General features: G+C 36.9%; 4 protein-coding genes and 1 non-coding gene across 5 annotated transcripts in view; 3 read left to right on the top strand and 2 right to left on the bottom strand.

The window, feature by feature from the left end:
• CBG10464 overlaps window positions 1–799 on the bottom strand; it is a gene marked incomplete at both ends in the record, with an annotated part of 5,035 nt that extends 4,236 nt beyond the window's left edge. Inside the window, one exon of the mRNA XM_002635758.1 lies at window positions 632–799. Coding sequence (XP_002635804.1) covers window positions 632–799 — 168 coding nt within the window. The remainder of the gene's footprint in view (window positions 1–631) is intronic.
• Window positions 800–4,710: 3,911 nt separating this feature from the next.
• Window positions 4,711–7,946, top strand: Cbr-nhr-58 (the record flags this gene model as incomplete). Its single annotated transcript, XM_045236797.1, has 7 exons — window positions 4,711–4,805; window positions 4,852–4,914; window positions 5,746–5,804; window positions 6,141–6,403; window positions 6,455–6,765; window positions 7,101–7,371; window positions 7,842–7,946. The coding sequence occupies 7 exons, from the start codon at window positions 4,711–4,713 to the stop codon at window positions 7,944–7,946; spliced, it is 1,167 nt and encodes a 388-aa protein (XP_045094290.1).
• A 651-nt stretch (window positions 7,947–8,597) lies between these two features.
• Cbr-nhr-132 lies at window positions 8,598–10,299 on the top strand (the record flags this gene model as incomplete). The annotated part of the gene is made up of 4 exons (XM_002635760.2): window positions 8,598–8,695; window positions 8,910–9,043; window positions 9,657–10,060; window positions 10,102–10,299. 4 exons carry the CDS (start codon window positions 8,598–8,600, stop codon window positions 10,297–10,299), a joined length of 834 nt encoding a protein of 277 aa, XP_002635806.2.
• Window positions 10,300–11,256: 957 nt separating this feature from the next.
• The window catches only part of CBG10467, a gene marked incomplete at both ends in the record, with an annotated part of 2,681 nt that continues 1,550 nt past the window's right edge, over window positions 11,257–12,387 (bottom strand). The window contains 2 exons of the mRNA XM_002635761.1: window positions 11,257–11,399; window positions 11,443–11,625. Of these exons, the coding sequence (XP_002635807.1) occupies window positions 11,257–11,399; window positions 11,443–11,625 (326 nt within the window). The remainder of the gene's footprint in view (window positions 11,400–11,442; window positions 11,626–12,387) is intronic.
• CBG29020 lies at window positions 11,880–11,951 on the top strand. The gene has a single exon. It is a non-coding gene (tRNA).

Raw genomic sequence — 12,387 nt, 5'->3', positions numbered from 1 at the left:
CCACTTCAAAATTACCTATTTCCGCCCTAACATGACTCTGGTATGTTTTCTAGGTCATTTTGAAGTGGTGCCCTAGAAAACCAAATTTGCAAAAGTTAGGCCATCACTTTGAAATGACAAAATAAAGGAGAAAGCAATGACAGCAACGGCAAAAAACTGAAAAAAAAGTCGCAAACGACACTCCGAAATTCCGCACCGCGCATTGTTTAGCACATTTCTCGATCAAATTTTTTCGAGAAATTTTTGTCGAAATTTTCTCTTTTTTGGAAATGTAGGTTATGACCTAATTTTGGAATTCGCTGTTTCAAGACCTCTCTCGAGAATTTTTGGAAAAAAAAGAAAATTTCTTTTGTTTTCCGAATTTTTTTAAAGCCAATTTTTTACGCTCCGTTGATTTTCGATTTCAGAAAACGACTGAAAAGTGATCTTTTTCTGAAATTCTAGCGGTGTTTCGAAAAATAATAATGTTCAGTATTTCTCGGGAAGTCTCGAGAATTTTTATATTTTCGAATATTTAAGATTTTCGAAAAAGTTTAGAGAAACATTTTCTGCTCTAACTCACTAAAAATCACAAAACTTTTTCCCGAGAATTTAGAAAAAAAATCTCGAGACTTCTCGAGAAAAAACCCGCCTTCTGCATCATAATCCGTTGATAATCGGCGAAATGTTTGGCCTTCAAATGTTTCTTCAAGCCAGACGTCGTTCCTTTGTATGCCAACAAAACGTTACATTTCGAACACGGAACGTATTCGACAGGAAAGTCGGGTTTCTGGAAAAAATTCCACACCATTGAGGACATTTCACCTGGAAATGAAAATTTCTAGAAAAACAAAAGATTTTCAGAAAAAATGGAGAAGAGAATCAGAGGGAAGCAGAGAATTGTAAATTTTCTGAGAAAAAAAAAAGAACAAGGAAAAACAAAGAAATGTGCTGACGCGTTCCGAAAATCGATACCAAGACGAGACGAGAAGAGAAGGGTGAGAGAGTGCGCGCAAGGAGGAGGGTGCTAGAGAAAGAGAGGGGAAAGGGGGGAGGCGTTTGCGCGCGCCTCTCGGGAAGTCTCGTGGTGAAAAAGTAGAACAAGAAAAAAAAAAGAAAAAGAAGGAAAAAGGAAGTCTGAGAAAAAAAATAGAAGTTAATTATTTGGAAGCTCTCAAATTTTATGGAAAAGCAGCAAGAAAAAAAGCGAATTAAGAAATAGGAAAAAAAGCAAGAAAAAAAGTAAAAAATTGGAAAAACAGCTGGTATAAAATTCAGAGAAAATTTCCATTTTTTTCTAAATTTTCAAATTTTTTTTCAAAACTTCCAAATTTCTATTTTTTTTTTAAATTTCCAAAAATCAAGAAAAAAATTACCATAATCTTTAAAATTTGTGTTTTTCATGATTTTTCTTTATTTTCGTCCGTTAAACGGACTCCGTTTTTCGACGAAGTTTGAACGTTTTTCAGCGATTGAAAAAAAATTAATTTGTGTTTTTTTTTTCGAAAAATGAAAAATGAAAAAAGTCGAAAATCTGGAAAAATTCGAAAACCAACTAAATAGCAGTTTTCCTCGGAATTCCTTTCTGTTTTTTTTTGTAGAATTTAAAGCAAAAAAAAACACTGAAAATATCACAACATTTTGAAAAAAGACGTAAACAGGTCCCGGAACGAAAACTACCGTAACCTAAAAATTTTGCGTTTTTCGTGTTTTTCATGTTTTTTTTCGCGATTTTTGTCCAATTTTTGGCGATTTTGATCGCTTTTCGAAAAAACTTCTGCCACTTTCCCCGAAAAATAGTAGAAAAATTATCGGAAAACAGTTAAAAACCCCTGAAAAATTCGAATAATTTTAGGTTACGGTGGTTTTCCCAGAACGCAACCTACCGTACCCTGAAAGTTACAAAAAATGGAAATGTTCAGTATTTTATACCAGTCGGTTTGAGCCCCCTGCCGGGGGCGCAACCTCCTGGTTTTGTTTACTTACATTCGAATTCCTCATTTTAGAAATTCCCACTTTCCGTGTGTCCGAAATTTCCGAGTTTCTTTATTTTCAAAAGTTATATTTTCCCGATATAGGAATTTTTGAATACCGTACAATAGATGCTCACATGTAGAATTTCTTTTTTTTCTAGAATGTTCCTGGATTTTCTGATTACTGATTGTTAGGGTTTCTGAAATTCAGATATTTAAGAAACCCACACACAGCCCTACTTCTAAGCCTTTGGTTTCAGATCACCTTGAAAAAATAGGGAAGTGATTACAATACCTGTATACTTATAGAGAACGCTTCTCCTTTTTTTCAGGCAAAACCTTTGGAGGGTACAACAATTCGGGGGTACAAAGGGGTACAAAATGATTTAGGGGTACAAAACTCACAGTTTGGGGTAGGGTTCCAAATTTGAAAAAGAGGGATGAGGTTTTACGTGAAAATGAGCTTTTCAAATAGCTCATTAAGGCTCATTCGATTTTGAATGAGCTTTTTGAAAAAAAAAAACAAAAAAGCTCACGTGACTCTTTTTTAGCTTTATCAAAAAGCTCATAAACGCTCATGAGGCTCATTCTGTGATTTTCAATAAAAAGCTCATTATGGCTCATCATCAATAATGAAAGGAAAATAATTTTTTTTAAAAAGTCACTGATATCATGAAAAAATCACCGTTTTAATATGGTGGCCTAACTTTTTGATAGAGTTTTCAAAGCAATTTTTAACACGGTTGCCGAGAAAGCAAATGAGGTGAATGCCAGATCATTGATAGACCATAAAAGTTGTTGTCCTAGACTACTCAAAATGTAGAAGTGAGATCATTGTGTCCAAATGAGCTAGAAACCCTATCAGGTGAATGTCAGACGAGTTATGGTCCATAAAAATGGTGGCCTAAAGAACTCAACAACTCAACATGGAAAAGTTAGGCCATTGTGTCAAAATAGGCTAGAAAGCATCTTAAGTGCATGCCAGACTATTTCTGGGCCATAAAACTTGATGGCCTAGAAAACTCACTTGCAATGGCGTTTGAATGGCTTGATATTCACCTGATATGATTTCTAGGCTATTTCCACAGGATGACCTAATTTTTGCAAGATAATTTTTCTAGGCCACTATTTATTTTTCAGGCCACCATTGTTTCTGCCCATCAGGGCACTTGATTATTTGAATATTTGGCTGAAGTGTTGGTTTTTATTATTTTTTGCCACGTGAACACTTTTCTAGTGGATTTTTTGAACTATGCTTCCGTGAGCCTTTTTTTTTTGAAAAAGAGTCAACGTGAGTTTTTTTAAAAATGAGCCTCGATGAGCTTTTATCAAAATCAATAATTACGTCAAATGAGCCTCGACGAGCTTTTTTCAAAATCAATATTTTCGTCAAATGAGCCTGTATGAGCTTTGACGTGGAGTCGAAAAAGGCTCATATGACCTGCTCCATGATGAGCCCACGTGAGCTTAAGCTCATGACTGAGCTTTTTTCGGAACCCTAGTTTGGGGGTACAAAACTGAGCCTTTTTCAGTATTTTGTACCCCGAGTTGCGGATTTTTTACCCCTTAAATTGCTTTGTACCCCCTTGTACCCCCGAATTTTTGTACCCTCCGAATTGTTTGCCCTTTTTTCAACTGGAATTTTCTGGGATTTTCAAGAATGTTCTGGAACTTTCTGGGATTTTCTGGAATTTTCTAGAATGTTCTGGAATTTTCTGGAATTTATTGGAATTTTCTAGAATGTTCTGGAACTTCCTGGAATTTTCTAGAATTTTCTGGATCTTTCTGGAAGTTTTTAAAAGTTTCGAGAATGTTCTGGAACTTTCTGGGATTTTCTGGAATTTTCTAGAATTTTCTAGAATGTTGTAGAATTTTCTGGAATTTTCTAGAATGTTCTGGAATTTTCTGTATAACTTGAGAATCTTGTATTCAAAAGGAAACTACTATGACCCATTTCCAGTAGTCCACAGGATCGAAATTCAAGTGATATACAAAAGAAACGAAATTTTCAAAATTTTTCAGTTCTGAAGAATTGTGCTCAATTTTATGCAGGCAACACATAGATAGGTCAAAAAACCGTTTTGCAAAATTTCATGAAGTTTTATTGAGATTGAGCATAATTTTGAAAATTTCGATTCTCAACACTGTAGCTTCCCTATAAGCTAGAAGGCCCAGGACACCATAGACATGAAGCGCTCGGCAGTCCATGACTACATACCACACACCACTATAGGAGTCCCACGTCCCCTTGAGTTATTCAAGTAAATGTCCGAGACGGACACACAGACACACACACACAGAAAAGTTTCCTTAGTAAGAAGTAGATTGCGGTAGTTTTTGATTTTGCACCTTTTTAGGCATTTTTTTTACTTTGACTTTTTTTTCAAGTTTTCCACACATTTTCTTGATATTTTCAGCATTCCAGCACTGAAGAAACAGACACACAGACAGACAAACTTGTTTTTCTTCTTTTTTTTCTCTTTTCCATTTTTCCATGTCTTAATTTCTTTCTGATCATAGCGAAGTACATATTTCACACTTGAGTAGTCTTTCCCTCCTCCTCTCTAAATCTCTTCATCTCCCACACTGTCTCACCCCCGCCGTCCGCTAAAATCACACAACGTTGTGCAATACCCTTCTCTGACTCTCTGCGTCTCTCGCTCTCTTTCTCTCCCTCAAAGTCTAGACTTTTCACTATTGTGTGGTTTGCCATTTTTACTTTCTTTTTGAAAGTTCTTACAACAAAATTCCAGACAAAATGATCTGTCTGAAATTCTGTACAATCTGTGAACGCAAAAGTCAGGGTATGCATTTTGGAGTGTCCAGTTGCAGAGCGTGTGCCGCGTTTTTTAGGTTTGCATCTTGAATTTTTAAATTGTAAACTTTTTGGAGAATTTAGAAGACGTGCCGGTTCGGATCTTATTGAGAAATCGTGTATGAGTAGCAGGTGTGGAGTTGATTTGTGAGTTTTTTACCTTTTGTTAACTTTGAAATCCTGGAAATGTATTCCCAAATTTTTTCAATTTGTCTGAAAATTTCAGAGTATACTAAAAGGAAATAGAGCTTCATTTTTGTAATTGACAATTTTTTCGCCAAATTCCATTCTGATGAGATATGTCATTTGGAACCCAATAAGTGCCAAAATTCGCACTGTAATGAGAGTTGTGCCCTTTTAAAACTGCTTTCCGCGGTTTTTTGGTTTTTTACAAAAAAGTTGTCAAGTACAAACCGAAGTTCTTATTTTGTTTGGTATACTCCGAAATTTTCAAGCATATTGAAAAATTCTGAACTATTTTTGTAGAATTCCAAACTTGACTTTCTTCAAACCTGTCATAGTAGACTTCATAAGTGCCCTATAAGCTTAATTATCTCGGTTTCCATTAAAGATATCAAAATTTTGTGAACTGATAAAATGTTGGTGATATTGTGTTAAGCAGTTTATCAGTTGACAATTTTTTGGTTTCTTTTACTGGAACTGAGATAATTTGACTCAAATTCAAAAGTTAAGGGACTGTTCTATTATAGGTCTTACGGTATTTTTTTATTACAAAAAGTCTAAATATAACATATGTATTGTCGAATTAAAAAAAGTGGGACCTGGAAAATTTCGCGGGCGGCTTCCCGGTCAATTTTCGAGACCTTGCCTTAAAATCACTACAGTAGTAAACGAAACTTATTTCTGTGAATTCAATGGGAAATCAGCGACGCCTTTCAAATTCTCAGGTCCCACTTTTTTTAATTCGACAATATTTTAGTCTGGGGTACTGTAGATTTCAAATCTTCGAATTTTCAGTTTTATATGCAAACCGTGTCGACTGAAAAAGTGCTATAAAGTTGGGATGGATGAGAGAAGTGAGTTTTGAGAATTGAAAAAAAATCCAAAAAATCCCCAGTTTTTAACTTTGAGGCAAGTTATCTCGGTTCTTGTCAAAGATATAAAAAAGTGGTCAACTGACAAATTGTTTATCACAATGTCAAACATTTTATCAGTTGGCACATTTTTGTTATCTATTACAGGAACCGAGACAAACTAGCTCAAACTTGACAGTGCGGGAGCCCTTCAATTACAGGTTCTACGGTAGTTTCAATACGAGCTAGTTGAGATACGCGGAGGGGCAACCGCGTAGCTAAGCGCGGCTCCTTAAAAAGTTGGATCAACTTCTCAAGAGAGTTTTCCTGGGATTTCAGAATTCCAACACGATCGTGACGTCATCAGTTCCACCCGAATCCCCCGAAGTTTCGACAAATTTGTCGGACGACCTCAATTTGTACATTTCTGTGATCCAGACGCGCCAACGACTTCCAAATTCATCGATTTATCATTTTTGGTCCAAAAAGGAGAGCAACTTATCAAATCTGGCCCTAGCTGGAGCCCCCATTCCAACAAAGGACCCCTTCATCGGCTGGCAAATTTTCATAATGTTTTTGAAAAAATGCCAAGGAATATGGCGGTGAGAATTTTTTTTCAATTTTTTACCAACAAAAAATTCTTAAAATTCCAGACAAATTCCACATTCTCCTCTGGTGACTGCTCGGATTGTTGGGAGTACTACTTCTTGACAACCGCCACGTGGCTTACGAATTTCGACGAATTCCAAAAATTGAGTCATCCGATAAAAATGAAAATCCTATTTGGAATTTGGCACATGTGGGGGCGGATGGACAAATTGGCGTCGACCGCGCTGGCCAGGAGGCGGAGCCAATTAAGCACCAAATCTGAGATTGCTCAGAGTAATGGATTGTTTTTGGATGTGGATAAACTGGAATTGGATGTGACGTGGCTTTGTAATTATAGTCTGGAAGAGGTGGAATTGTGAGTGATTCTGAAAATCTGAAATTTTTAAATTTTTAAATTCGGTGATCCTGAAATTCTGAGATTTTTGTTTTTCGAACTTCCAAGATTACGTTATTCCGAGATTCCGAGATTTTCAAAGTATGGAATTCTGGAATGCTGAGATTATTTAGATTCCCGGATTCTTGGTTTCTTGGATACTCGGATTCTTGGATTCTAGGATTCTTGGACCTTTGGATTCTAGGATTCTTAGATTCTTGGATTCTTTAATTCTGAGATTCTGAAATTCGTAGATTCTAAGATCCTGAGATTCTCAAATTATGAAATTCTGAAATTCTGAAATTCCAACTTTTCAGCTTCATCGACGGATTCCGAAATTGGGACCTAATGGAAACTGTTCAAATGTTCATCGACCTAGATCCGACACCAATCGAGCTCAATTACATGCTCGCCCAAATGAGCTTCTACTATGCCGGAAATCGATTTCAAGGAGGAATTCTAGAAATTATGGAAAGATTTCAACAAGTGCTGTCTGATGATCTTCATCATTATTACGTGAATGAGAGAAACATGAGCAATTATTCAGGAAGATTGTGTAGGCTGATGAAAATTAATAATGCGGTGCAGGTGAGGATTTTAAAGGGGGATATGAAAAATATATACCGTAAACACTCTAATAAAACGCCACCCGGATCGTCAAGTTTGAGCCTATATATCTCATTTCTTTTGAAAGATATCAAAAAACGGTCAACTGATAAAATGTTGCTGATATCATGATAAACATTTTATCAGTTGACTACTTTTCGATACTTTTCAAGAAAAGTGAGATATATCATCTCAAAGTTGAATGTTTGGGTGGCGTTCTATTAGAGTGTTTACGGCATGTCTTGAAATTTGGTCCATACAAGGTCCTCAAGGAGTTGAACTTGTGAGCCTACCGTCTGAGGTGCAGCGTTGCTACCAGCTAAGCTACGGTGGCCTGCGTAGCTCAGTCGGTTGCTTGGCGAGATTCCAAATATATTGTTCACAAGTTCAACTCCCCGATGGTCTTTAAATATGGGAAAATATTTTTGTTGACTTTTGGAACTTTTTTTCAGGAGAGTGTAAGAAAACGACGTCCAAAAACGGAGATCGCAAAAACGCTCAATATTTTCACTGCAGAATTTTCACATCCCGAAATTTTTTTTGATACAGGATTTTAGTTTTTGAAAGTTATTTCTACTTAGTTAATTTTATCTAGTTCTAGTTGAAACAAAGCAACTTTGGAGTCCTGAAAAAATGGTTTAGAATTTTTAGATCTAGAAAATTTCAGAGTGTAATAAACAAAAATAGAACTCAATTTTTGTAATTGACAACTTTTTTGCAAAAAATCAATTAAATGAGATAAACCGTTTGAAAGTGTCATGACTCTGAAATCACATGGTTTTGGCACTAGGTTGGTTTTGAGCGGTAAAATTCTGCCCCAGCTAGAAAATACAAACTACAAACTACAACTTCTTTTTGATCGAAAAGTGATGCAAAAAAACCAGACCAGAAAGTGTTTACATTGTCTCCAACAGTCTGATTCTCTTTGATTTTTTGTTTCAAATAATTTTTCTTTTCTTTGTCTGCGTCTCTTCCTTTCTTGAATTTTGCTTGTTTTTTCTGTATAGTTTCCCTTTTTCCATTAAAAATATTTTTCAATTGTTTCAATAAATTTTCTTTCATTCGAAAATCACTTTTCTTTATTTTCATTACCATCTTATCACATTGCCTCTTATCGTTTTTATTTCTACGATCGGAAATTCTTGATTTTGATCTTTATACCCAAAAACTACCATAGATAGATTTCAGACATTTTCAAATACTTTGGAATGGAAAACGAGGTACCGGATTGTGAAATTTGTGGTCTTCCAAGTCAAGGAACTCATTTCGGAGTGCTGTCATGTAAAGCGTGCTCGGCATTTTTCAGGTAATTTTTGGAAATCAAGTTTAAAAACTTTGCTGAAAATCCTTCGATTCTGAGGCACTTTAGTGTAAGTGATAGCTGAAGTTATCAGCAACACAATCATTAATTTTTTGAAAAATTTCTTTTTTTATAACTTTATGCTCCCGGCAGTTACGACAGCATAGTTCAACCGACCCAGCAGCTTCAAGTCCTCAATTTACTATGTTAATAATTTCAGACGAACTGCCACATCCCCGAAATGGGCACCGAAAAAATGTCAAACTCCCAAAAAATGCCAACCTGGAAAAGGAATGTATCATTGTAAGCCTTGTAGACTGAAAAGGTGTTATGATGCAGGGATGGATACAAAAAGTGAGTTTTTGATAGATAGAGGATATTCGGAGGATCTAGAAGATTCATTAATTTTGAAAATTCAAAAGTTTTTGGATACTGTACAACCTCTAATAGAACGGCACCCTGCGCCAAGGCTGTGCCTCCTATCTAGCGCCGGTCGCGGAAGGGCGTGGTCGCGATTTTTACGGCCTTGCTTAGAGCTCAATTATCTCATTTCTTGTAAGAGTTATCTAAAATTTCTCAACTAACAAAATGTTTGCCATAAAAATTCGAACATTTTTTTTGACAGATTTTTATATCTCTCATAAAAATTGAGATTATTGAGCTGGCGTTCTAAATGATGTGCGAATACCTTACTTGCTTTAATAGAAGCCCACCTTATACGCTCACTTTAAGCTCTAATATCTCGGCTCCTATAAGAGATATCACAATTTTGATCACTGATAAAATTTTGGTGATATTATGATAAACATTTTATCAGTTGACAAATTTTTGATATCTTCTATGGGAACCGAGATAATTGAGCTCAAAGTGAGGCGTTTTATATGGTGGGTGAATTGTAAAGTGGGCGAATTTACATTATTCAAAAATGTTGTAATTTTAAAAGTTCAACAGAATGAGATAGTTTCAGAATTCCAATTCGACCGAGACGGATTAATTCAAGTACCAAACAAACTCTCAAGATCCTTTGAAGTTTTCGTTGGCCGTCCTGATTATGTTCTATTTTGTACACCTGGATCATCTGAAGACTCATCTGAAAATTTGAAGCCGAAAACTATAATCGACGTTAGCTATCTAGTGAATATGGCATCGAAAATTCTTCTAGATGGTCCTGAGCAGCCACTGATTGCTCGGGATCAATTACAAAAATTGGCGAATGGGTTCAGTTATTTGAAAAATACATCGACAGAAATGAGAGACTTTTCGCATTCAACAAAAGAAGATGTCATGAAAATTTGGGAGTTTTATTTTCTAACAGTTGCCAAATGGTTGACCTATTTTGATGAGTTTCAGAAATTGGATCATGATCTTCAGGTAAATTTTGAATTTTTTCAAGAAATCAAAAAATGGTCTAGATGAAACTGCTTCTTGCGATTTGGCACGTTTGGGGGCGTTTGGACAAATTATTGGCAACTGCAATCAATAGAAGACGTGGAATCTGTCCAACGAAAAATTTGCTAACGCTGAGCAATGGAGTTTTCATTGACATGGAGAAGCAGGAGGTGGATGTAGAGTGGATGACTAATTATGAGCCGGAGCAAGTTTTGACGTAAGGTTTTGAATTGTTGGAAGTAGTTCTAAAACGGGTTGGTTGCAAATTGGTCAATTGCGAAACAACTGGTTCTAAAACGTCCGGTTGTGTAATTTACGGTTTAAGGCTTGGTTGCAAAATAGTCACTTGCTGAATGACCGGTTCAGAAATTTCGGTTGGGAAATTATCCTTTCTGAAACGTCTTGGTTCTAAAAATGACCGTGTCTTAGATGTTTGGGTGCGAAATAGTAAATTGCAAAATGGCCGGTTCCAGAACGTACGGTTCCAGTTTTAAAATGATCGGATGCAAATTACCAGTTTTAGAACGCCGGGTTGCGAAATGGTTAGTTGCCAAATGACCTGTTCTGAAGCGTTCGGTCAGTAGCAAAATGGTACGTTGAAAAACAATCGGTTTCGAAACGTCTGGTTGTAATATGGCCGACACTTAAACTCCAATGTTGCGAAATGACAGGTCCTAAAACGTCCAAAAAAAGGAAAACCAAATTTTTCCCAGATTCATCGACGGAGTCCGTGCTCGAGAGCTCACAAAAGAAATCGACCCATTAGTCGAGCTGGAGCCATCCGACGTGGAATCGGCATACATGCTCGCCCAACTTTGCTTCCATTACGCTGGAAAACGATTTCCTGGAGAAATCGAAAGAATCTGTGATCGCTTTCAAGATATCCTAGCTGCAAATCTTCATGATCACTATCAGAATGATAAAAAGATGGATAGGTACTCAGGAAGATTAGCCAAACTGATGAAAATTAATAACGCTGTACAGGTATCATACCAACTGAAAGGGTTCTGGAAAAGTTCGAATTTTTCAGAAAAACATCTGGGAGAATCGCTCGAAAATCGAGGTGGCACAGACGTTCAACTTGTTCTCCATCGCGCATTCTCATCCGGAAATGTTTTATGATACTGGATTTTGATTTTAAGAAAAATATGTAATTTATAATAAAACAATTTATTCGTTTAACAATATCCACAAGTCTTTGGGCACTGATCCTTCATCACGTCGTGATAGATGGGATTGTTACAGTATGCCTTCATTCCTGGACAGTCACTGACACCAGTCTGTGGATTGATTTTGTCACAGCAAGTACTGGGACCGGTGCCTGAACATTTAAGTAGGGCATATAATCTCTATGAACCACTTACAGTATCCACAGGTCATCGGGCACTGATCTTTCATGACGTTCACATAAGCCGGGTTGTTACAGTAGGCCTTCATTCCTGGGCAATCACTGACTCCAGTTTTGGGATTCAGCTTGTCTTGGCAGGTACCGGGTGCAGCGGTGGTTGGGGTTGTTGGTGCGAGAGTGGTTGTGGTGGCTCCGATTACTGTAAAAGAATTTGTTTATGATTTTCGAAATTCCATTATTTCTATTGTCTGGATCGTTAACTCCCTCCTCATTTACCATTTTTACTTTTCATCTAGTCTTGTGGTCGCAATAGATTAGATTCTAGCTTCAGGGATAGATTCCTACACGCTTTATTTTATTTCATACATCCTTTACGTTGTTGCCTCTCGGCCGTCGGTGAACCGCCAGTGGCCCGTCGCTTTTTAAACGCCACTAATGTTTCTCTCTCACGTGTCCTCGGTAGTATAGTGGTGAGTATCCGCGTCTGTCACATGCGAGACCCGGGTTCAATTCCCGGCCGGGGAGAAATCTTTTTGTCGGTTTTGTACCGTACTTGCAAACTGTTCAACGAAGTTTAAGCTTAATTCAGGCGCGATATGGTTTTCCAAGCTCATTCTGTCCGAAAAAAAAGAAAAGCCGTTGTGCGAAAAAAAAGCCGTTGTGCGACAGGCGGCTGTTTTGGTTTTGGTGGCGGCCAACCTTTCATTTAAAAACCCAAAACCGGACAGACTGACACCGGGACCAACAGACGCGTCTAGCGTTTTATATATAGGGAAGATGAGCCTTTTTTTTTTGAAAAAGAGTCGACGTGAGTTTTTTTTTAAATGAGCCTTAATGAGCTTTTATCAAAATCAATAATTACGTCAAATGAGCCTCGATGAGTTTTTTTTCAAAATCAATATTTTAGTCAAATGAGCCTATATGAGCTTTTTTTCGGAACCTTAGCCTAGAGTCTCAGATC

The sequence above is a fragment of the Caenorhabditis briggsae genome (genome assembly GCF_000004555.2).
Source record: "Caenorhabditis briggsae complete genome, chrV, whole genome shotgun sequence".
Lineage (NCBI taxonomy): Eukaryota > Metazoa > Nematoda > Chromadorea > Rhabditida > Rhabditidae > Caenorhabditis > Caenorhabditis briggsae.
Note: the sequence above shows the minus strand (reverse complement) of the source record. Positions and strands in the feature narration are given on the sequence as shown.